This window comes from Eurosta solidaginis, chromosome 1, assembly GCF_040869045.1.
Source record: "Eurosta solidaginis isolate ZX-2024a chromosome 1, ASM4086904v1, whole genome shotgun sequence".
NCBI lineage: Eukaryota > Metazoa > Arthropoda > Insecta > Diptera > Tephritidae > Eurosta > Eurosta solidaginis.
This window is the reverse complement of record NC_090319.1, coordinates 299258031-299281730: the sequence shown is the minus strand read 5'-3', so window position 1 is coordinate 299281730 and position 23700 is coordinate 299258031. Positions and strand designations below refer to the sequence as shown.

The 23700-nt window shown below is 32.8% G+C and overlaps 1 protein-coding gene across 12 annotated transcripts in view; it reads left to right on the top strand.

Moving 5' to 3' along the window:
- Positions 1 to 23700, top strand: part of ps (RNA-binding protein Nova-1-like protein passilla) — a 310155-nt gene that overhangs the window by 148626 nt on the left and 137829 nt on the right. For 7 of the 12 annotated variants that reach the window (XM_067761212.1, XM_067761211.1, XM_067761208.1 and 4 more), the window contains one exon: positions 3628 to 4912. The exons of the other annotated variants lie outside the window; for them this stretch is intronic. In XM_067761212.1, coding sequence (XP_067617313.1) covers positions 4795 to 4912 — 118 coding nt within the window. In that variant the 5' untranslated portion in view covers positions 3628 to 4794. The remainder of the gene's footprint in view (positions 1 to 3627; positions 4913 to 23700) is intronic. 12 annotated transcript variants of the gene reach the window in all.

Below are 23700 nucleotides of genomic sequence, written 5' to 3'. Positions count from 1 at the left end.
CGTCTTCGAAATCATAAGCAGTCTAAGTGGATGTCATTGCGTAACTCATGGGTGAAAATCGTATAATCCTCGGCGCATCTACAGAATTAAAATTTCACAAGAACCCTGGATAAAATTTGTAAAATGTAGACCAAAGTTTGCAGACGTTTGTGTTCACAACATTGATTTCGATTTCAATAGTCTTCGTTAAATCAAAACGATATTTTAGAATGAAAGTCGACCGATTTTCAGTTGAAAGATGTTAACTCTTGTTTTCCGGCCTTACGATATAAGAGCTCATTATGGATGACCGCGTAGCTTCAGTTTTAAGACTAGTTCGACTGTCCACTACGTTAGGGTAGTAGGACATACGGTCATTAGTTCGACTGTCTTGGAAAAGCTGTTGCTTCACCACTTTGAGTGTTCTTGCGAAGGACCTCACCTGGTATATATACATATATGTACCTACGTATTCACATTTGTAAAAGGAGCCGTAACGTGTAGGTGATATTTAAACGTGGTTGATAGGCTATAATCAATGCCGCCAACTTTAGGAAATGTCAAACCGGGAGATTTGGGTGTTGAAGGATGAAGTGTGAAAATCAAAATTAACATTTCCGACGCTATTTTATAGTTTCGCAAATAAACAACAGATGTTTGAATGTAAGCCCAAGTGATTTTTCAAACCCTTCTCATACGTACATATATCCTCAACTTAAGTATGAGGTAAGAATCATTTCAAAGGAGTGTTTATGCCCCTAGAACCTACTAAAGGATTTTGCATCACTGATTTCCCTTATTCTTTCAGCCAATCGCATTATAAAATTCTTTAAAAAATCGGCACCTTTTTTGGGTAACTTGCTTTTTTTTATCAACTTGAGGACAATTTGAAAACATGTTCGCCTTGGGTAATTTTATTTGAATTCATTGTTCATTATTAACTTTTTGAAAAACATATGCAAAGTGAGCATATAAATTTATTATATAATTTTCTTTTAGTGTTTTGTTTTAATAACTTGGTGAATTGGGTGATGCAAAGTCCGTGTTAAGCTGACATCCATAGCGCCTGTTTTTTTAAATAACTTCTTATAACTGGCAGTGATGCGCATCCGTTGATACCACTTTCGACCATATCCGACCAATTTTCGACATGAACAGTAAATGGCCCAAACAGTCTTAAACGAGCAAAAAAATATAGTAACGCGCCGGACCCGCCGCCACCGCTGCTGCGCCGATATTTTTGACATTCGGCGGCGGCGTGCGAAAAACGACTAAAATCGGCGGCGGCGGCGGCGTTTATCGGCGGCGTATATCTCTAATATACATGAATATCTGTAGTCAACGCCTCTCCCATAGCCACATGCATGTGTATGTGTGAGTAACTACTTCGGCTGATGACTACATATTTGTGTGTGTGAGATATCTCTTGGCCGCCTTCCACATAAGAGTGGCTGCTTTATTGTTGTTGTGCATTTATTTAGTAACAGCTTAGTGATGCTAATATTCGTCACAGTATAATATGCAAAAATATTGGAGACACAAACCTTTAAGATCATTCATTATACACATACAAAAAACTGAAAATAGGGAATAGTGGAGACGCATACTTTTTAGTAATAATTTAATATGCAACAATTTCATAAGTGTAGATAAAGTCATGCGCTTAGCATTCAATATAAAGTTTAAGTGCATATGTATATACACGTAACAAAAAACACAGCTATTATTAGCTGCATAAGAATTATCGGTTGAGCTGTAGCGTATACGCTAGCGAGTTTAAAGAAAATTCATGGGCGAATTCTAACCAAGGTTCTTATTGCCAAATTTCAGAAATATTAGTTCGCTATTTTGAATTATGTACATGGCGAACTATGGAAGCTTTTTGGCTTAACGAAATAACGAAATTGTCCTGAATGCCCGAAGCAGTATCGTAATTGTACCGAAACTATCCCGAAAATAAATCCAAAGTGATCCTAGAATGGTTGCGCATTGAAGCCGAATAGCCTTCAAATGATCTCAACAAGAACAGAGATGGGCATAATTATAGTCCGAAAAGTATACCGAAATAGTCCCAAGACAGCTGAGAAGAAAATTGTATCTTGATCGCAAACAGCATCTCGAAAAAATCGCCAAAAAAATTATTCATCAAAACAAGTCTTTCAATACTTTTGCTTAAAATTTTGGACGTGTTTAGCGGTTGAGTTCTAAGTTAAGTTTTCTTCCAAACTATCACAGATTTTAATTACTTTCTGATTAAAAAAGCATGTAATAGGGATTATTTTTAGTGTGTAGTCCTAATTCTGTCCCCTCGCAGTGCTTTCAACTAACTCTTTCAAACATTGCGTTATCCTAAGAAATGGCGGTTACCGAACGCTACTGGTACAAATATCGCTGCCAACTGTCGGATTTTGTTAGCACTAGCTCGTCTGTATTCATTAAATTCGTATTGCGAAATTAATTTTTTCGTATTTCCCTCCCATTTCATCGGCAGGTATGTACATTTGCTAGGTTGGTATATTGGAAGCATTTTAGGTAATCAAGGTCGAAAGTTCACAAACATAATTTTTTCGCTATATCTCAACTTTAAAGGTTTTACCGCGTTGTTCGTCTACTTCGAAGTTGTAGGCCCCGACATCCTCTTCGAGCCCTATCCGAAATATTTTTTAGGTGAGGAACCCTCTATGTGAGGTCGTCATAGAACGGCCAGTTCTGGGTTGTTTCATTTATAACCACCTATGGGGATGAGACTGAATGTAATGGTCTACAGCTTTATACTGGACGAAAAAGGCGGCAAAATCGTAGTAAATGGAATATTTTCAAAAACTGTTTTTTATTACCTATGTCCTGGATTCGTAGTATTATTTGTGTACAAAGAGAAAGGTAAAATAAAGATTGAGCACTGCTTGCTTTGTTGTATCTGAGTTGCTGCGCTTTCACCACATGTAGGTGAACAGTATTCTCAAGCTCAGCGAAGCTCTTGTTAGCACCTCTGCTCTAGTACGACGATTTTGTTATAATTGTGCTTTTTGAAGCTGCTACACGTTCTTTTGCTGCTGGTTTGACTAAGTTTAATTAAAAGGTGAAATAATCAGCCATTATTACCACGAGTCCTTGAACTGCTTTAACCGTGTCCATTCAACATTTTTTTCTCTCTCTCTCTCTTCCTGTCTGTCATCACCCTCTCTATCTGTATGTATATGTGTTTATTATATCAGCTTTACCATCAAGTCATCATATGCGAAAAATCAATCGACATCGATCGCAGATTATGCGAACAGCTTTTTATACTTACTCGTACTTGAAACCTCATTGTAAACTTTTTCGAATTATAAATATGTTTACCATTTATCGTATTATATTACATAATTACATAAAATTATATAAGTATACTTATATATCACTATCAAATGTTGTCTTTGTATTTAATTGTTATTATTATTATGCTTCATAATATTCATAAATATTTTTTTTCTTTTTTTCTTTTTTCATACAAAACAAATAATCGATACGCACATTAAAATCCACCACAAAACCACAAAAAACACTACAACCACCACTACTACTACTACTACTCCTACTATTATTACTATTACTACTACCATTACTACTATTATGTGCTACTACCATCAAAAACATTTAAAATCAAAGGAACAAATAAACAGCATCCCATAAAAATTTGTATGTTGCATTTGCTTTGAGCGACGAATTCATCAATATCCAAAGTAGCAAACAAAAAAAACCTCAGCGAACAGCTAAGCCATCACACCAGATCAATTAAACATCCAAACAAAGCCATTAGCCAATCAAGTTCAAGATTATTCAAGCATTGAAGATCGCTAACAAGGCATTAGGAACATTACAACTTAGCGCTGTACGAAACAAAAGCTCGCAAGGTCAATACAACAGATCGGAAAACAACGTTTGCAATTTACAGTTAGATGACTTAACAAGCTAATTATATTGTTGATAGAGTCAAAGCTTAAAATAAAGAAAGGCTAAAACAAAAAAATCTGTACCTCAAACAAGCGATCTGATCCATATGATAATTAAAAAAACGCATCGTTTTACATTACACATCGTCTCGCAACGTCGCTGAAACAAAAGAGAAATTAGCAAATAATCACATTTTCTCGCATTTGCATCTTCGCATTCACCAATCAGCTTGAAATAGCGAATAATCATCAGCATTGTGACATCACATCAGATGATACAGGCGAAAGGGCGGTTAATTCGTTAATACCCCCAAATCACATACAACCAGCTCATTCAGCATACACGTATCGAGAAATGAGTTTTTAAAACGTTTAAAATAGAGTAAAATATAGAGAGAGAGAAACAAATTTGTTTGATAATATTTTAAGCCGATCGATTGCAAAAGAAACGTGTAGAAACAAAATAAAAGTCAATCATAGCAGATTGACTAAACCTAGATCGTTCGCAAGAGCCAACTTTTGATATCGAGCAGTGAATAAGGAAATTGTTGAAAAAGACAAAAATAAGAAGAAAAAAGTAACGAAATAAAGAAAAAACAAAATCACAACAAACACCTCAGTTAACTCATTACCAATCAACCAAAACCAAATAAGCAAATTCACGTGCTTAAGAAATACCAAAAAGAAATATATATGTATTGAAAATTAAAAAGAAGACGATAAATCATCATCTAGCACTTTTATCTTAACTAGGCCAAACTTAAAGCCATAACACTAAAACAGAGCCTAACATTCAATCAATAAACAAGCCACACACATTCATATACCAAGCATTAAAATTCATAAACAGTTCGTAGCGCAAGTAGTAAAAATTCAGTTAAAAATGGCCGAAGACGCAGCTATGGAAACATGCCCAAGCCCCGAAATCGGCGATTCTAGAAAAAGGCCACTAGATACCGATCCGGAAAACGAACAAACCAAACGCTCACATTTCAGTTCCGGTAAGTTTGTTATAAAATTACATTCTACATATCATTTACAAATCATCAAAAAAAAAAAAAAAAAAAAATTAAAACAAAAAAAAATTTTATAATAAACATTGATACAAATAAGCGCCCTCATCTACGATTCTCTCTCTCTCATTTTCTGAGTTTTCTATCTCCTTTGCGCTCTTGCTCTCGTTTGCGTCCCTTATTGTATTTTAACTATTAAACTCATTTCTTCTTTCGCTTCTACTGACTTTGTTTTTTTTTTTTTGTTTTACATCTAGATATGTATTTATATATGTATATTCAATACATATCTACCGGTTTTTGAAAAAAAGGAAAAAAGCAGCGAACTCTTATTTCCTTTCACATCAAAGACGCTGATTAAATATATGCATTAGTGCCATTTATTTACGTATGAGTCAAAATGTACTCATCTTATATGTGTTGTACTCATACTTATCACATACGGCTTCTCCAAAACCCATACATTGTGGCATACATCCAAGTCATACCTCATTGAAAATAAACCTTTATACCTGCCATTTATTGAAAATGCCTGCAGACTAATAGAATTTTTAAAATCGCCCAACCAAAAAAATAGATGAAAGCTAAAATTCATCATTTTTTTTAGCAGCAGATTCTTAACTTATATTATCTTCTTGCTGTGTGTGCTTATTTGTGTGTATGTATACTGTACTTGAATAAGCGCATATGTTTATTCGGCTGCCAACGCTTTGTTAATAAAATTTATATTAAGCAATACCATTTCAAGAGAGGTAGGTATATACTTAAGAAGAGACCATTTGAAAACATTATAGGAACTTTAAAAGATGAATCTTATATAAAATTTCACAATGCTGAAAATTTTAATATATGAGGAGTAATAGAGTCACAATAAAAAAGAAAAGGGAAAACAAATTGATTGGCCTAGTAGCTTGAAATCAGTACTAGCCTTTTTTACTAGCATTGTGCTTTTGACTTCATTAGGCATTCGATTAGCTACTAATGAAATAATTATAGATTCGAAATTTGTAGGGAAGATTGAGCTCAACAAGCGTCTTAATGTAGAAAACTGCCTTTATTATTCAATAAGCCGTCTGTGTGAAAACAGTATACAAAAAACACAGCTTTATATCACTATATTTATTATTGCAAGCCATTGGAGAATATTTTGGAGGAGGCATATGTACATATAATCTAATAAGCGCGTTCTTTACTCGCAGCATTTAGAACTTTAGTAGCCATACTCTCCGAAAATTTTACTCACTATAAAACTTTGCCTGCCATGGCGTGACGTTTGTTCTACGGCTACAATCACGTTAATATACTTGACAAATATTTATTTTTTTTCGAAAGAAGTATATCACAAGCGTATCTGCTGCTTGAAAAGGTCGCATTAAGAATAATAGTACCAATGAATATGACGTCGTATCTAGATTCCACCCTCGTCAAACGAATTCTGGTAACACTATGGACACTTTCAGTTTATATGAGGTCTTATTGACCGGCCAGTTCAACCTAACCTAACCTAGTTTCTCATCAAAACAAAATAGCATAACCAATTTTGAAAATATTTGTCTAGATTGTCTGAAATTGGGAAGAGAAGTCATCATGATTCTTCTGCGCCACCTATAACTCCTAGAAAAATGGTATTTGTTCAAATAAACTACACAACTAAGTTTGGTATCAAACAAACATTCACCTTAACTGGTAAAATGTAAAATGTCTTAAATATCTTGAAGACAAATCACTTAAAATTTACGTCAAAGTGAAGTAAAAATGTCCCATCCGTCACTATGGAATACCCCTACAATATTTTCAGTTTAACACATTCATATTTTTATTAAGAGTACAACGATATATGATGCTCGTAAACAACGATATTTATTGAGGAGAATGCATGCAGCAACTAAAAGTGAGCAATTAAAAATAATAAAAAACCAATTTGAAGGCATCACATAAGCAATTGAAATTGAAGGCAACATAAAAATTAAGTAAGAATATACGCGATAAAAGGGCGGCAAGTAAATAGTTATAAACAAACTAAATTTAGCATACTTAAAAGGCAAAATACCTTAACTCAACTAAATGAAAGAATAGTTTTCGTTTGTCAGATCTTATAGACCTTATAGAAAAAAATTCGTTTTAAAGTAAAGTACTTGATGACCTAAAATTTTTCTCCATTTTTAAAAATAGCGTCTCAAAGAAACATAGATAGATTAGCAATCTTGTGCTGTAATTCGCTTCTATATCTCAATCTCAACATGTTCTTTCATGCCACATTTTCTAAAATTGGCAATGTCTTAGAAACGACATATACTATCTCGGGGACTCCCTTTCAGTTCCTTAATGAGATTAATGACTTAGGGGTTATCTTGGACTTCTCGTGGTCTTTCAATAACCATATTAACAATGTAGTTAGAACCGACAGGTAGAAGAATACCTGACCTTCTTTGGTGCTCGCAACTGGCGTCCGTTATCGGGAAACAGGGATAGCTGGCGTGACTTGTTACGAAACGGCCAAAATCGCTAAGGCGGTAAAGCGCCAATTAGTGATGATGATAACCCTGAGATTCTCGAAAATTTTGGTTTTGTTGATTTATGAAGTCCTCTACTTAACCTAAAATATAGCGATGCATGTAGCACATGATTCAAGATCCGTCCTCCCTTCATCAGATCCATCCTAGGTAATAGGAATGGAACCAGCATTAGAAAAAGGAGGGGTTTTTAAAGTGCCTTTGAGGGCGAATTGGTTCAAGAATACTTTCTTATTAAGTATTACTTTACTTCCCGATTCCAACAAATGAAACTCTTTTCGAAAGATAATGTATAAGCCTGTATAAAAATTTACAGCGAAATCTATTTGCTAAAGCTAACGCAAGATTAAGTTGGGAGTAACAGTATCAAGAGCCTTCGCGAGTGCAAAGTTCGTAATCATGAAAGACCCGATGGGAAAACCATGTTTATAAAATATGGAATCGATAACCATTGGTTTTTATACTCAGCTGAGCAGAGCTCAGGTATGCGTACATGTAGGTTTGTATACATGCTTTGTATACATGTAGATTTGTATGCATGCTTGCATACATGTAGATTTGTAGATTTGTATGCCTGCTTGCATACATGTAGGTTTGTATGCCTGCTTGCAACGTCAGCAGATCAATGCGAGTAATTTGGTTAATGCTATGCATACATGTAGATTTGTATGCATGCTTGCAAAGTCAGCAAATCAATGTGAGTATTTGGTTAATTCACATTATTGGTTGTATGTAAATATTAAGCAGAATTTATTAGCTGTGAACGGACAAGGGTTTCATATTCGGCATTCCATTGATGTTAGCTAACCGCTGTGTTAGTTCAATAATTTATGTTGTATAATATTGTAATATGATTGTTACTAAGAAGTATTTGGCATAGAAGTTCATGATGCGTAATGCCGCAAGTGTATTGCATAGGTGGGTATGACGCATAATGCTACACCATCCGCCTTAGAAAAAGAGGGTTATATAATTGTTTTGTGAACAATTGTATAAGACTCTTTGTCGTATTTTCAAGGATTTTGATATTTTACTGTAACTTGATATTATAGTGAAAGATGTTGTTTGCTTTGCTTCTGATTTGCTGACCTTGATATTTTTATTGTTTACATTTTATGCATATCCCTTTTTTTTTAAATTTTAAGTTTAATGATTATTTTACTTATTTTACTTATTGTATTTATTGTATATATTTTATAGCCGGATTTTAAATATGTCGACCCATCTAAAATCCGCTTTTTTTTTTAAATTATTTTCTAATATTTATATGGAAATATGAAGCAGAAAAAAAGATTTGTTTTCGATTGCTTAGATAATAATTATTACTGAGTAGATTGGAATATTTATTTTTAGATTATTTCCAAGAGATATCTTAGATGGACTACTAATTCCTTATTTATTGCTTCTATTTTACTAGTTTCTAAATTATTTTATAGTTCCTACCATTTTTATCCTACTATTATTTAGTAACTTATGCTAATTATTTTCCTATCGAAATTTTTCTATGTATATAAGTTATTGAATAATTTTTATTATTTATCTACCTAGGGTTAGAGAAAAAAAAATTTTTTGCTATTAATATTTTCTAATCTATTGGGGCTAAAGTAGAATACTTTCCTAATATGTAAAAATATGACCTTATGAGATCTAGGTAATAAATGATCGTATTTATTTAATTTTTATTCAAAAAAAAAAAAAAGAATTTTTTTTTTTCACTTGACCTTATTTTTTTTCATAATTAGGTAAATCTGTAATAAATTGTATATATAATAGAGGGGGTTGCTGATGAAAGAGCGGGGTAGTTTTATTAATGGATAAGTGGAAGGTACAGTGGGTGCAAAAAAAATTTTCGTATCTTTAAATTTTTAATAATTTCCCTATTTTCTAGCAATATTTTTGATCTTATTTGTCATGTGATTTCTGCGGCGGCCACCAAGGCAGAATCGTCATGACTTTTATGAAGAATTTATTTTTATTTTTATACCGGGATTTGTCACTTACCTTTTTGGGTTTGTGCAATTGTTTGATCTTAAAGAATTTGGGTACCTACTTTTATTATTTTAAATTTGCCTACTCGAGTAAATATTCAATTATTTTTCACCAATTTGTCCCTCAGGACAACTGTGTTTTTCTTAAAAATTGCAAGTCCTGGAATGGCGACATTTATACAACGTGTGTACAGCCTGATAAGTAATTGTCCTAAGTCAATTTTATCATCTACAATCAGGTTGCTTGTATTTCTTACGCTACCATTTTAGGAGCGCGACATGTCTTATTGCTGCAAATTTATATAGCGCTTCACTTATATTTTTATAGGTGCTCTTTGTGACTTTTCTTCATTCTTTTCTTTTTTGTTGTTATGGGCTGGTTTTTAAAATTTTTTTGTTCTTAGTTTTTGCCTATTTCTAATGTCCTAGAGTTTTATATTGCTTCATGACTATTTTTGTCAGGAGCCATCAAATTTTATGAATTTTAAATTATGTGAATTTTTGATTTGCTGTTCGCTTTAGGCAGGGTTGCCTTTACTGTCGATTGTGACATTTTTAGGTTTACTGTTTGAGATTTATTTGAATTGTTTATCGCTCTTCCTCAGCTTTGGGTTTGGTTTAGGTAATGGGTTGCAAAAACTGGTGTTTCTTAGATACGAGTTGTGGCGGGTTTTACCTGCCTGAATTTGTGCTTCATATAGTTTTTGAGCATCATAGCTATTGTGATGATCAATAGCATGAATACACAACCTATAACTGCTAACCAAACATCTGGGATGTTCGGAGTATTTTCTGTATTTACCTTAGTTGGTGGCTCATACTTGATTATCTTTTTATCTGTTCCTTCAGAGCTTTCTTTACCTACCTCGTAGCCAGCTATGGCTACCATAATGCCTTGGGCTATTTTTGTCCACCAAGACATCTTGAAAGTTCTCTAATTTTAATAAGAAGTTAGATATTTTGTTTTATGACTTTTTATTTTGTGGATATTGTTGATTAAAAATATTTTTATAAAAAAAAATTCCAAAAAAAAATTTTCTTAGTGTAGTTTATAATATATTCGGAAATATTCGTATCTATTTGTATTAAACGAACTTTTAATATATTTTTTTTTTCAGATGCTACTTAACATTTGGCATCGTTGTGGAACACTCTCCTCATCATACGCATTATTTCTTCCACCCTGGTAGTGGGGTTTATAATGTCCTCAATTGTGGGTTCCCTTTCCATACCTATTATCTTCCACAATTTCTTTAAACTCTCTAATTCTTTGCGTAGGTCCCTAGTGTGTCGGGTATTTTCGTCGCACCAATAGAGAGGAAGATCTGAGGAGTTTCTTTGCATTTTAGTAGTTATGGTGATTTTAATTTTTAAACCTTATTAAAATGTTCTATGGGCTTTCTTTAGAGGATAGGTTAACTGTCTGAAGTTGATTGACTATTTTATAGAAGTGTCCTAAACATTCCAATTTATTTGAATTTTTTTTTTTTTTATAAAAGTTTAATTTAAGATTTTTAGCATTTTAGCCCTTTTTTTCGAATAAGAAATTTTTAATTTTCCTCCTACTTCTTTTTTCCATAAAAATGTTACTTCAAATTTTAACAAATTAGATTTTTATATTATCTATTTTTTTTCAAGTTCAAAAGAAATTGTTCGTACATACTTTTGTTTTAGTTTAAATTTTACATTATTTTTTTTTCTACTAGTCCTTTTAAAAAAAAAAAAATAAAAATTCCTAAGCAAAAATTCTCGTTTTTGCTAATGGTTTAGCGTCCGTAAAGGCTGCCCAATTTATTTCTAAATATACTTATTAGTACTGCTTTCAGCCGGTCATGCCACCAATTGGTTCCGCAGAATATTGCTGTTTAAAATGTGTCCTTTCAATCCGTTTATTCAACTTCGCCTTATGCTTTATTCATCCTTGGTTGCCTTTTCTAAAATTTGTCCTTTAAATCCATTTATTCCACTTCGCCTTATGCTTTATTCATCCTTGGTCACTGCTGTTGCTTAATTTTGTTCCTCAATATTATTTGCCTTCTGCATTTGTTTCTTCGTTATTGATAACATTGCACTCGTGCTGATATTTGATTTGGTTTTATTGTATTTGTGCTGTGATAGCAGTTGTAATCCTTTGTATCAGGATCCTTTCAACCCGGATGGTAAAATTATTAACTTTGTTTTTTAAAGTTTCTTGGGCAGGATCTCTGAGTAGCTAAATCTTTTAAGCGATATTTGCTTGGTCAGCAAATCTTATGCTTATTGCAGATAAAACTGGCAGGATCTTTTCTTCCAGCAAGATCTTTAGCTAATTTTGCTTAAGAGCAAATTTTCAGCTGATTTAAGATCAGGCTGGCAGGATCGCCATGAAATGTTTCGATTAGAAGGCGAATCCTGCTTAGTTTATATCCAGGATTTTCCTCCAGAAAGGTCTTCAGCAGTTTTGCTAATTCGTGACCAAGCTGGCAGGATCGCCATGAAATGTTTGATTTGGAATAAAAGATGTGAAAAGTTTGGTAGTCAAACATTAATTCCTTTTATTAAATAAATTCTTTCTCTTTTATAGTCATTTACTTAACCTATACATTCATAATTATCTAAATACTAATAAACTAAAAATATGTACATTGGTAACGGGGTATGCATACATGTAGGTTTGTATACATGCTTTGTATACATGTAGATTTGTATGCATGCTTGCATACATGTAGATTTGTAGATTTGTATGCCTGCTTGCATACATGTAGGTTTGTATGCCTGCTTGCAACGTCAGCAGATCAATGCGATAATTTGGTTAATGCTATGCATACATGTAGATTTGTATGCATGCTTGCAAAGTCAGCAGATCAATGTGAGTATTTGGTTAATTCACATTATTGGTTGTATTTAAATAATAAGCAGAATTTATTAGCTGCGAACGGACAAGGGTTTCATATTCGGCATTCCATTGATGTTAGCTAACCGCTGTGTTAGTTCAATAATTTATGTTGTATAATATTGTAATATGATTGTTACTAAGAAGTATTTGGCATACAAGTTCATGATGCGTAATGCCGCAAGTGTATTGCATAGGTGGGTATGACGCATAATGCTACAGTACCCCATAACGACATAAACTAACCGAGATAGATATAGACTTCTGCCCGTCCGCCCGTCCGTCCGTCCGTCTGTCTGTAAACACGATAACTTGAGTAAATTTTGAGGTATCTTAATGAAATTTGGTATGTAAGTTCCTAGGCACTCATCTCAGATTGCTATCTAAAATGAACGAAATCGGACTATAACCACGCCCACTTTTTCGATATCGAAAATTTCGAAAAACCTAAAAAGTGCGATATTTCGTTACAAATGCAATGACACTTGGCAGATGGGTTGACCTTATGGCACGGAATAGAAAATTAGTAAAATTTTGGACAATGGGCGTGGCACCGCCCACTTTTAAAATAAGGTAATTTAAAAGTTTCGCAAGATTAAATTGAGCAGCTGAGTATGTAATGTTCGGTTCCACCCGAACTTCGCCTTCCTTACTTGTTTTTTTTGCTTGTTTGTGGTGTTTTTGTTTTTTAAGAAAATATTTATATTAAATATATGAACTTATTTAATACCTAAACTTTAAGTGCAAAATCTGTGTTACGCAAGATTAACATACCACATAACATAAACATATATCTCATATAAGATATGTCATACTCACTCTTGACCTAGTCCAGCATGTTGATTGAGCTGACAAAAATGCACACACCTACTCCATACAGACAGTGTTTCTCATAATTATATCACCAGAGAATATAGACATATTTTAAATGCTTGTTCAGCGTTAAGAACTCCACGTAAATTACGTGTTAAAGTTTCTTCAATTATTTCAAATCGCCAAAACCACTTAGACGCCAATGATGAATGAATGCAATGGGCTATAAAACTGAAGAAAGATCATTTCAATGAAAAAACACATGAAAAAAAAATGGAACAATAAAGAATCAGTTTTTATTAACTTAGTAAATACAATATATTACCTAAACTATTTATCTTGGACCATAATTATTTTAAAACATGATTTTCAGTTGTTTTCCAAATATTACAGTTGGGTTAAAGAAATTAATCTTCCAAAAAGAATGCGCAATTCATACGTTGCAAGTTAAAGGTGGAATATAAACAAAATAATTTAATGGAAGATTATATCAGCAATCAAGCTAATGAATGCTCTTTGCGTATCCCATCCGTTACAGCAAAATATACTCTTTCTGAAGCTTTTTAAATAAGTAAGCTATTATTTGAGGGCTGTTCAACTTCACAGAAGAATGTGGGAAAAATATCTTTTTTACATTTTTAAGATATCCAAGTATGTCCCATCCGTCACAGTTGTAATACATGAAGTACTCAAGTTCATTCAAGCTTCCAAACATCCAATGTTTCATATTCTGGCTATTCTTAAAAGTAGTTTCATCAACAAAAGTTTCTACTACACCAAAAAAGAAAAAACAAAAGTTTTAAAGCTCCTTTGTTCAAAACACATTCCGCTAAAACGAGTTTTCCAGTTTTCTATAAGTTTTTCATTATTACAGTGAATGGTAATGAGCTACAAAACAACATATTCAGACAAAATGCTGGTTAAAAGTTTAAAATTTTCTTGAAAATTCATTATCATCACTGAACATCATTTCCCGTTATTTTAAGCCATGTAGGCTTAGATTGCTAATGTTGAACATTTACACATTAAATGATTGATTGATGAAAAAATTTATTATAACAATAATAATGATAAAATTTATTCGTTCGGCTTGAGCTCGATACAAACCCGCGATCTTACAAATTAGTAGGCCAATATAATAACAAAAGATGTTAATACATCCCAGAGCACGGGGAAAAAGTGTCAATAAATATGACACTATGGCATCATTGCCATGAAACAAGTCCAAAGATCACATCGTTCCTGCAACTGATGTCGCAGCACTGTGAAAATCAATTGCCAAGAAACAGGATAGAGTTAGAAATAATAAAGACAAACAAAGAACCGCTGTGATAGCTGAATGGTTATAGCAGCGGCGCCTATAAGTTGGCGATGAAGGAATTTAGCAGTTCCCGAAATGGATCTATGTAAAGAGCTTTGGCAGCTGTCTAAATGTTTTCTTTCTTCTATTCTAATTTAAAAATTTTTCATTTAAGAAAAAGTTTATCATAACAATTAAAATGATAAAATAATTATTGTTGAGCCTTAAGCTCGATTTGAACCCGCGAAAAATATTTAGGTTCAACCAAACTTAGTGGAAAAATATATATTTGACCATGAATTTTGTGTATATAATTTTTTGTTCTTTTTTGCTGGTTTTAAAAATCCAAATTACATATGTAAATTGCGTCTCTAAAGCAAAAAACTGCCGCGTTGTAAAAGAAGTGTCCAACTATTGAAAATTTCATACCATGATGCTTACGCAGACCTTGCAGCTTTGAACTGTTTACATTGCCTTGGTTTGTTTTTTTTTATTGAAAAAAAAAAAAAAAACAAAAATGTCTATTACTTCTAATCAGTCGGTTGCTATTTATTTCCAACCGATGTGTATCCAATATGATATGTCCCGCCTTTCACAAAGTGCTGTCGCATCCGTATCATCCAAAAATGAACTTCTGTTTTCCTCGCTATAAATAACTTGGGGTGGTAAAACGAAAAATTTAATTTTTGTTTCTATTTATGTAAAACAAATTGAATAGACAGTTTTAAAAAGATCTTCATGTTTTGTGAAATTTTTTAGAACGATTTTATTGTCTGAAACAGGGAACTATCATCATTCGCTTAGATAGGCAGGTGATACGGCTCTACTACGCTTCACGTTTGAAATATGGAATTTTCTCGTAGAAATTACACAGGTATCTCAGTTTTATGTTGTACTAGTTTCATTTCGAAAACATATCGGGTTTCAAATAACGACATATCAAAACTTTTCAATATATGGATTGAAGATCAAATTGTGCCATTTTAACTTGAAATTACTGTTTATTAAGCATATCAATGACGAAATCTACGACTAAATAAAAAATAAATGCTTTCGAGCTTCTCTTCCAATATGCGTCGTGCTCTCTTTTTTTATTCATTCCTACAAATTGACGGGACGGAACCTAAGAAGCTTTTCATGGCAGATATACACTCGGAGTGTTTGCCAAAGCGCTGCCGAGGGGCGACCCCGCTTGGAAAGACTTCACTAATTGGAGAAACTTGTTTTGATGTTGCTTTGCCCGCGAATGGAACCCAGTATCTTCGGTGTGGTAGGCGGAGCACGCTACCACTACACCAAGGCGGCCGTCAGACTAGAATCAATCTATTCTAGTGTTGCTATAATTATGAAAATCATCTTCTATGTGATGAACTTGCAAACACCTGTCACCCTCCATTTGTGGTATTACAATTTTGTTGTTGCTTTTGTTGTCATCAAAAGTGCTTGCTTACTTTTTGTAAAAGCACTTAAGTGCATGCAACGTCATACATTCCATTTCGTGCTTTTTTTTTTGTTATTTTTCCTCTTCATTACACTTGTTTCCGTATAAACCTAACCAGCTCCAGTGCCACAGAAAAATTATTAAGTGGACATTCTTTGTTTGTGTTTTTGCTATTCCTTAAATATATTTTTGGGTGAAGATGAATGTTTCAAGTGTTTGGAATTTATGCTACGAAATGTTGAGAAATAATGTCACACAATGCGAAAAATAATTTCTAATTTATTTTTGAAAGACATGAAAAGTTTTATACTTGAAAAGCAAACTTATATAAGAGATACTCTTATAAATATAATAATATTTGGAAGTACTAAAGTTAAATTGCACTTATATTATGTTACGGTATGTTTAAATGAATAGCAAGCATATTTGAGCATCAATCAAGATTCGCTGTCATAAAAAATATTGAAACGCTCGAATTGGATATTAATCTTACACCCCTGATGTTTGCATCGCATATCGAGTACTCCTATGAATATACGAAACTATTTTTATACTCAGCGTGCTTTGCACACAGAGTATACTAACTTTGATTGGGTAACGGTTGGTTGTACATGTATAAAGGAATCCAGATAGATATAGATTTCCATATATCAAAGTCATCAGTATCGAAAAAAAATTTGATTGAGCCATGTCCGTGCGTCCGTCTGTCCGTTAACGCGATAACTTGAGTAAATATTGAGATATCTTCACCAAATTTGGTACACGAGCTTATCTTGACCCAGAATAGATTGGTATTGAAAATGAGCGAAATCGGATGATAATCACGCCCACTTTTTATATATATAAAATTTTGGAAAACACAAAAAACCTGATAATTTAGTAAATAATACACCTAGAATGTTGAAATTTGACATGAAGACTGATATTGAGACTCTTGATAAAAATTTGGAAAAGTTGTTTAAAATGGGCGTGTCACCGCCCACTTGTGATAAAATCAATTTTACAAATATTATTAATCGTAAATCAAAAATCGTTAAACATATCGTAACAAAATTCGGCAGAGAGGTTGCTTTTACTATAAGGAATGTTTTGAAGAAAAATTAACGAAATCGGTTAAGGACCACACCCACTTTTATATAAAAGATTTTTAAAAGGGTCGTGGACGAATAAAATAAGCTATATCTTTGCAAAAAGGAGCTTTATATCAATGGTATTTCATTTCCCAAGTGGATTTATAACAATAAATAGGAAAAACTTCAAAATTAAAAAAATGGGCATGGCACCGCCCTTTTATGACTAAGCAATTTTCTATTTTTCGGGAGCCATAACTCGAAGAAAAATTAACGGATTGTAATAAAATTGGGTACACAAATTTTCCCTATTCCAGGAAATATTTCTAGAAAAAATGGACTAGATCGGTTAAAGACCACGCCCACTTTTATATAAAAGATTTTTAAAATGTTCGTAGATGAAAATAATAAGCTATACATAAGCGAAAAATTGCTTTGTATCAGTAGAATTTTACTTTCTAAATTGAATTCTAACATTAAATTGGAAAACACTAAAACTTTTGAAAATTTGTGTGGCACCACCCCTTATACGACTAAGCAATTTTTTATGTTTCGGGAGCCATAACTCGAAGAAAAATTAACATATCGTAATGAAATTTAGTACACATATTTTTCTTATAGCAGAAAATATTTCTAGTAAAAATGGACGGAAGCGGTTAAAGACCACGGCAACTTAGATGTAAAATAAGTTTAAAAGAGTCGTAGACTAGAATAATAAGCTATAACTTAGCAAAAAATAGTTTTGAATCAATGATATTTCACTTATCAAGTTTTTTTGTAAGAGGAAATGGGGAGATATTTTTTTTAAACGGGCGGTGCCACGTGTTATGTAGAAAAGTAATTTATCTCAAATGAAATGTACAACTAAAGTTCACGCTGCGTATATACTGTTCGGTTACACCCGAACTTAGACACCTTTACTTGTTAATTGAGGCCACGTGATCGAATGCCCATATGACTAACTAACTGCACTTACAACAGCAAATTATTTATCTATCGTTTTATATATATATTTACATTCGCCAGGTTTGCAAATCTAAACATATTTAGCAGTCGGTATAATGTTATGTGTCTACTACGTGCAGCAGCTATGCAAAGCTTTGTTTTTGTGCTAAATAATCGCTATTGTGTGGCTATTTTAAAATATTCCCCTTTCGACCTCCAATAATTATATACATATGTATATTCAGTTATGTAGTACATATATACAGTGCTGTTTGTTGAAATAAACCACATTTATGGTGAAGGTTATAATTTCAATTACGGTCCCATGATAGTCCAATCTAAGCCGGAATGTCCCGATTTCTAGGAATATTGCACAGGCTGTATAAGCAAGAAGGCTTTTATATGGGGTTTCTGGGTAACGTTAATCTGATTGTTATAGACGAAATGTGTTTTGGGTAGATTCCTCTGCAGTATCATATTACTCATTGGAATCACATATACTTAAATAGAGAAAATTATATCGACCAAGTAGCGAAGTTAAATTGAAACAACGAGCTTCGATTCTTAAATTGTTCTCAAATTTATTTAATGATTTGAAAACAAGCTAAGAATAAATAATACTTAAACAATTTTGTTTCCCGTTGAAGAATTTATGTTCTCTAGCGAATTACAATTCATATAAACACAGAATAAGACAGAGATTCCGAAGCTTAATTGTCAAACTCGCCTACGCGAGGAAAATCCTGTTACAAATACGAATGTAGTGTAACGAATTAAGGAAATTCCGCTTATTCTAAAACTTCTACTAACGTTCGAATCGCTAAACTGTTGAATAAATAACTCCAATATTCAATAATGCAAAATGGTCTTTATTAGACTACTTTGAAAGTACTTCACAATAACACTTATACTTCACAAACAATAGCGTGTTTAAATCAAAACTGATTACTGATTCCTCAGATTGCTCTGCTTTTATACTCTCAGTTTTCTCCTTCATCCATTTCTCCTAAGGTCTAGTCATTTCGCGAAACTGTATTCCAGAACAATTGTATCTCTTGCTTTGCTTGGTTATTAGCTATATACATATATACTTGTAGTTTATGCCTATCTTATAGCCATATGCGGGTGTATGCGTGGGTACTACTTCGGCTGATGACTACATCTGTGTGTGAGTTATCTCTTCGTTGCCTTGTATATATGTGGGCAAATGATGATTAATGTGTTTATGTAGCCTGCTTTAATGTTTTTGTTGTTGAGCATTTATTTAGTGATGTGAAAATTCGCCACAGTATCATACACATATTTAGCAGGCGAGGCTGTGGCGACCCCAAGTTCATCACGGAATTAGGAGGTGGGGGCGGTATGACCTATAATGTCTAATGTGTTCATAATATTCGTTCCCGAGATGATCGGGCTAGTACCCTAATGGTGCTTGTTACCGGAACGTACCGGATCTATATCCGGCAAAATATCAACATCGAAAACTCTTCCCAAAACCTTCGGCGAGTGTCTTTATCGTTAATACAACAACAACAAAATAAAACAATTACTTGGTATTTGAGCTATGGGTACTTGACAAATCAGAACTTTCCATTGGTCTTACTTCTTAATTCTTTAATATCTTCAGTCAACATTGGGAACAAATTTAAGAACTATTGACAAAACAGAAGCTTTTTTATCTGTATTTAACTAGCGAGACTTGCTCATACTGCTTTATACAATTGTTTTTCTAATATCAATAACGAAACTTTTTTTAATGAAAATAAATTTAAAACAAATTTAAAACAAATTTATTTGGTCGGCATACGACTCCGAACGGCAACTGCAAGGCTGATGAATTTTCACTGAGAAGCTTTTCATGGCGGAAACACGCTCATAGTGTATACCAAACCACTGCTCAGGGGCTACCACGCTTATACTGAAACAATGGGTCGTGCGCATAACTTGCTACAAAACTTTCGGAAAATTTGAAATTAAAAAATTTCAAAACCTAGCTAATAGCAATTGCTAATTTGTTTCACCAAAAAATATGGAAATATACAGGCCTGTTCTGAATTCCGACTCGGAATGAAAAGTAAAACGACAATGATTTCGACTCGGTTTCTATTTGGTGTTCTCAATTCCGATTGTAAAAAATCGATTCGAAGTCGATTTCGAATCGTTTTCATTCCGATTCGGTAACCAGTTTAATCAGCTGTTTTTGTTTATGTGTTTTGGTTTAAGTATCATAAAATTTTATTTTAATTAAAAAATGCCTGCAGGTATTGTTTTTGGATGCGCAGATGCAAGAAGACGTGCTATTGTGCGTGCGAATCGTAAAAATGCGCTGGATCGGAATTCAGAACAGGTCGACTTCATTTCGATCAGCATCGATTTGTTTGCCTAACAGATTTCTTGATAGAAGTTTTTAAATAAAGAGTTATTATGCCAATTTAACTCAAATTTAAACAAAAAATACACACAACTCTTCCAAATAAAATGAAGAATTTAAAAAAAATTATTTGAAAGACAAATATCGCAACATTTGTGTATAATCTGCCAATTAATTTTCATTCCGACTGCTCAGAGGCAATACTTTTCAAACCGATAATTTTTGGTCGGAATCGAAATTGAGAACAACAATCCATTTCGATTCCGAAAAAATTGATCGGAATCGGAATCCAGAACAGGCCTGATAAGTTGGAAACTCAAATCAAATATTTAAATCAAAATTAAAACATATTTAAAATTTAAATTAAAATTGATTTTAAATATAAATAAAAATAAGAACTAAAATTGAAATTAAAAATAAAACTATGATTAAAATTATAATAAATCCTAAATTTCAAAATGAAATCAAAATCAATTTAAAATTAAAATTCATTACTTAATTAAAATTAATTATATAATTAATTAAAACTTAAATCAAAGTTAGTATTAGAATTACATCTAATTTAACAAATTAATTAAAATTAAGTTCAAAATTTAAATTAAAATTGAAACAGAAATTTAGAAACTTTAGTTAAAAATAAATGGAAACTGAAATAAAACAAAAATTAAAATTAAGATAAAAATTAAAATCAAAATCAAACTTTAAATTTAAATAAAATGGAAATTAAAAACAAAGTCACAACTAAAATTATAATTTAAGTTAAATTTGTAATTAAAAATAAAATAAATTTATTAATGAAAACTTAAATCAAAATTAAAATTAAAATCCAAATTAAAGTTAAAATCAAATTAGAACTAAATCAAATTTAAAATTTAAATTGAAACTGAAATAAAACTAAAATTTAAAATACAATTGAAATCAAAATATGAACCAAAATTAAAATCAAAAGTAAAATTTAAAATGAAATTAAGAATTAAAAAATTAAAAAAGGAAATAACAACTAAAAAATCGCCAACTGAAACAAGGACTAATTTCAATATTCAAATTGAAATCAAAAGTAAGTTAAGAATCTTAAATTAGAATTAAAATAAAACAAGTAAGGAAGGCTAAGTTCGGGTGTAACCGAACATTACATACTCAGTTGAGAGCGGTGGAGACAAAATAAGGGAAAATCACCATGTAGTAAAAAGAACCTAGGGTAACCCTGGAATGTGTTTGTATGACATGTGTATCAGATGAAAGGTATTAAAGAGTATTTTAAGAGGGTGTGGGCCATAGTTGTATAGATGGACGCCATTTAGGGATATCGCCATAAAGGTGGACCAGGCCTGACTCTAGAATTTGTTTGTACGATATGGGTATCAAATGAAATGTGTTAATGATAATTTTAAAAGGGAGTGGGCCTAAGTTCTATAGGTGGACGCCTTTTCGAGATATCGCCATAAAGGTGGACCAGGGGTGACTCTAGAATTTGTTTGTACGATATGGGTACCAAATGAAAGGTGTTAATGAGTATTTTAAAAGCTCGTGGGTCTTAGTTCTATAGGTGGACGCCTTTTCGAGATATCGCCATAAAAGTGGACCAGGGGTGACTCTGGAATGCGTTTGTACGATATGTGTATCAAATGAAAGGTGTTAATGAATATTTTAAAAGCTCGTGGGTCTTAGTTCTATAGGTGGACGCCTTTTCGAGATATCGCCATAAAAGTGGACCAGGGGTGACTCTGGAATGCGTTTGTACGATATGTGTATCAAATGAAAGGTGTTAACGAGTATTTTAAAAGGGAATGGGCCTTAGTTCTATACGTGGACGCCTTTTCGAGATATCGCCATAAAGGTGGACCAGGGGTGACTCTAGAATGTGTTTGTACGATATGGGTATCAAATTAAAGGTATTAATGAGGGTTTTAAAAGGGAGTGGCGGTAGTTGTATATGTGAAGGCGTTTTCGAGATATCGACCAAAATGTGGACCAGGGTGACCCAGAACATCATCTGTCGGGTACCGCTAATTTATTTATATATGTAATACCACGAACAGTATTCCTTCCAAGAATCCAAGGGCTTTTGATCTCGCCCTGCAGAACTTTTTCATTTTATTTTACTTAATGTGGAAGGTGCCACACCCATTTTACAAAGTTTTTCTAAAGTTATATTTTGCGTCAATAAACCAATCCACTTACAATGTTTCATCCCTTTTTTCGTATTTGGTATTTAATTATGGCATTTTTTTCATTTTTCGTAACTTTCGATATCGAAAAAGTGGGCGTGGTCATAGTCGGATTTCGGACATTTTTACACCAATACAAAGTGAGTTCAGATAAGTACGTGAACTGAGTTTAGTAAAGATATATCGATTTTTGCTCAAGTTATCGTGTTAACGGCCGAGCGGAAGGACAGACGGTCGAATGTGGATAAAAACTGGGCGTGGCTTCAACCGATTTCGTCATTTTTCACAGAAAACAGTTATCTTCCTAGAATCTAATCCTCTACCAAATTTCACAAGGATTGGTAAATTTTTGTTCGACTTATGGAATAAAAAATATCCTAAACAAATTAAATGAAAAAGGGCGGATCCACGCCTATTTTGAAATATTTAATTTTATTTTTGTATTTTGTTGCACGATATCATTACTGGAGTTGAATGTTGACATAATTTACTTATATACTGTAAAGATATTAACTTTTCTTTTAAAATTTGACTTAAAAAATTTTTTTTTTTTAAAGTGGGCGTGGTCGTTCTCCGGTTTTACTAATTTTTATAAAGCATACACAAATTAATAAGAGTAACGTTCCTGCCAAATTTCATCATGATATCTTCAACGGCTGCCAAATTACAGATTGCAAAACTTCTAAATTACCTTCTTTTAAAAGTGGGCGGTGCCACGCCCATTGTCCAAAATTTTACTAGTTTTCTATTCTGCGTCATAAGTTCAACTCACATACCAAGTTTCATCGCTTAATCCGTATTTGGTAATGAATTATCGCACTTTTTCGATTTTTCGAAATTTTCGATATCGAAAAAGTGGGCGTGGTTATAGTCCGATATCGTTCATTTTAAATAGCGATCTGAGATGAGTGCCCAGGAATCTACATACCAAATTTCATCAAGATACTCAAGTTATCGTGTTAACGGACAGACGGACGGACGGACATGGCTCAATAAAATTTTTTTCGATCCTGATGATTTTGATATATGGAAGTCTATATCTATCTCGATTCCTTTATACCTGTACAACCAACCGTTATCCAATCAAAGTTAATATACTCTGTGAGCTCTGCTCAACTGAGTGTAAAAATAAAGTATCAAATAAAAGATAAAACTAAAAACTTTAAATAAAATTAAAATTGAAATCAAAATAAGAACTCTAATTAAAATTAGAAGTGGAATTTAATGTTAAATGAGAGAAAAAAATAAAAATTTTAACTAAAAACAAATTGAAATTAAAAGTAAAGTATGAAATT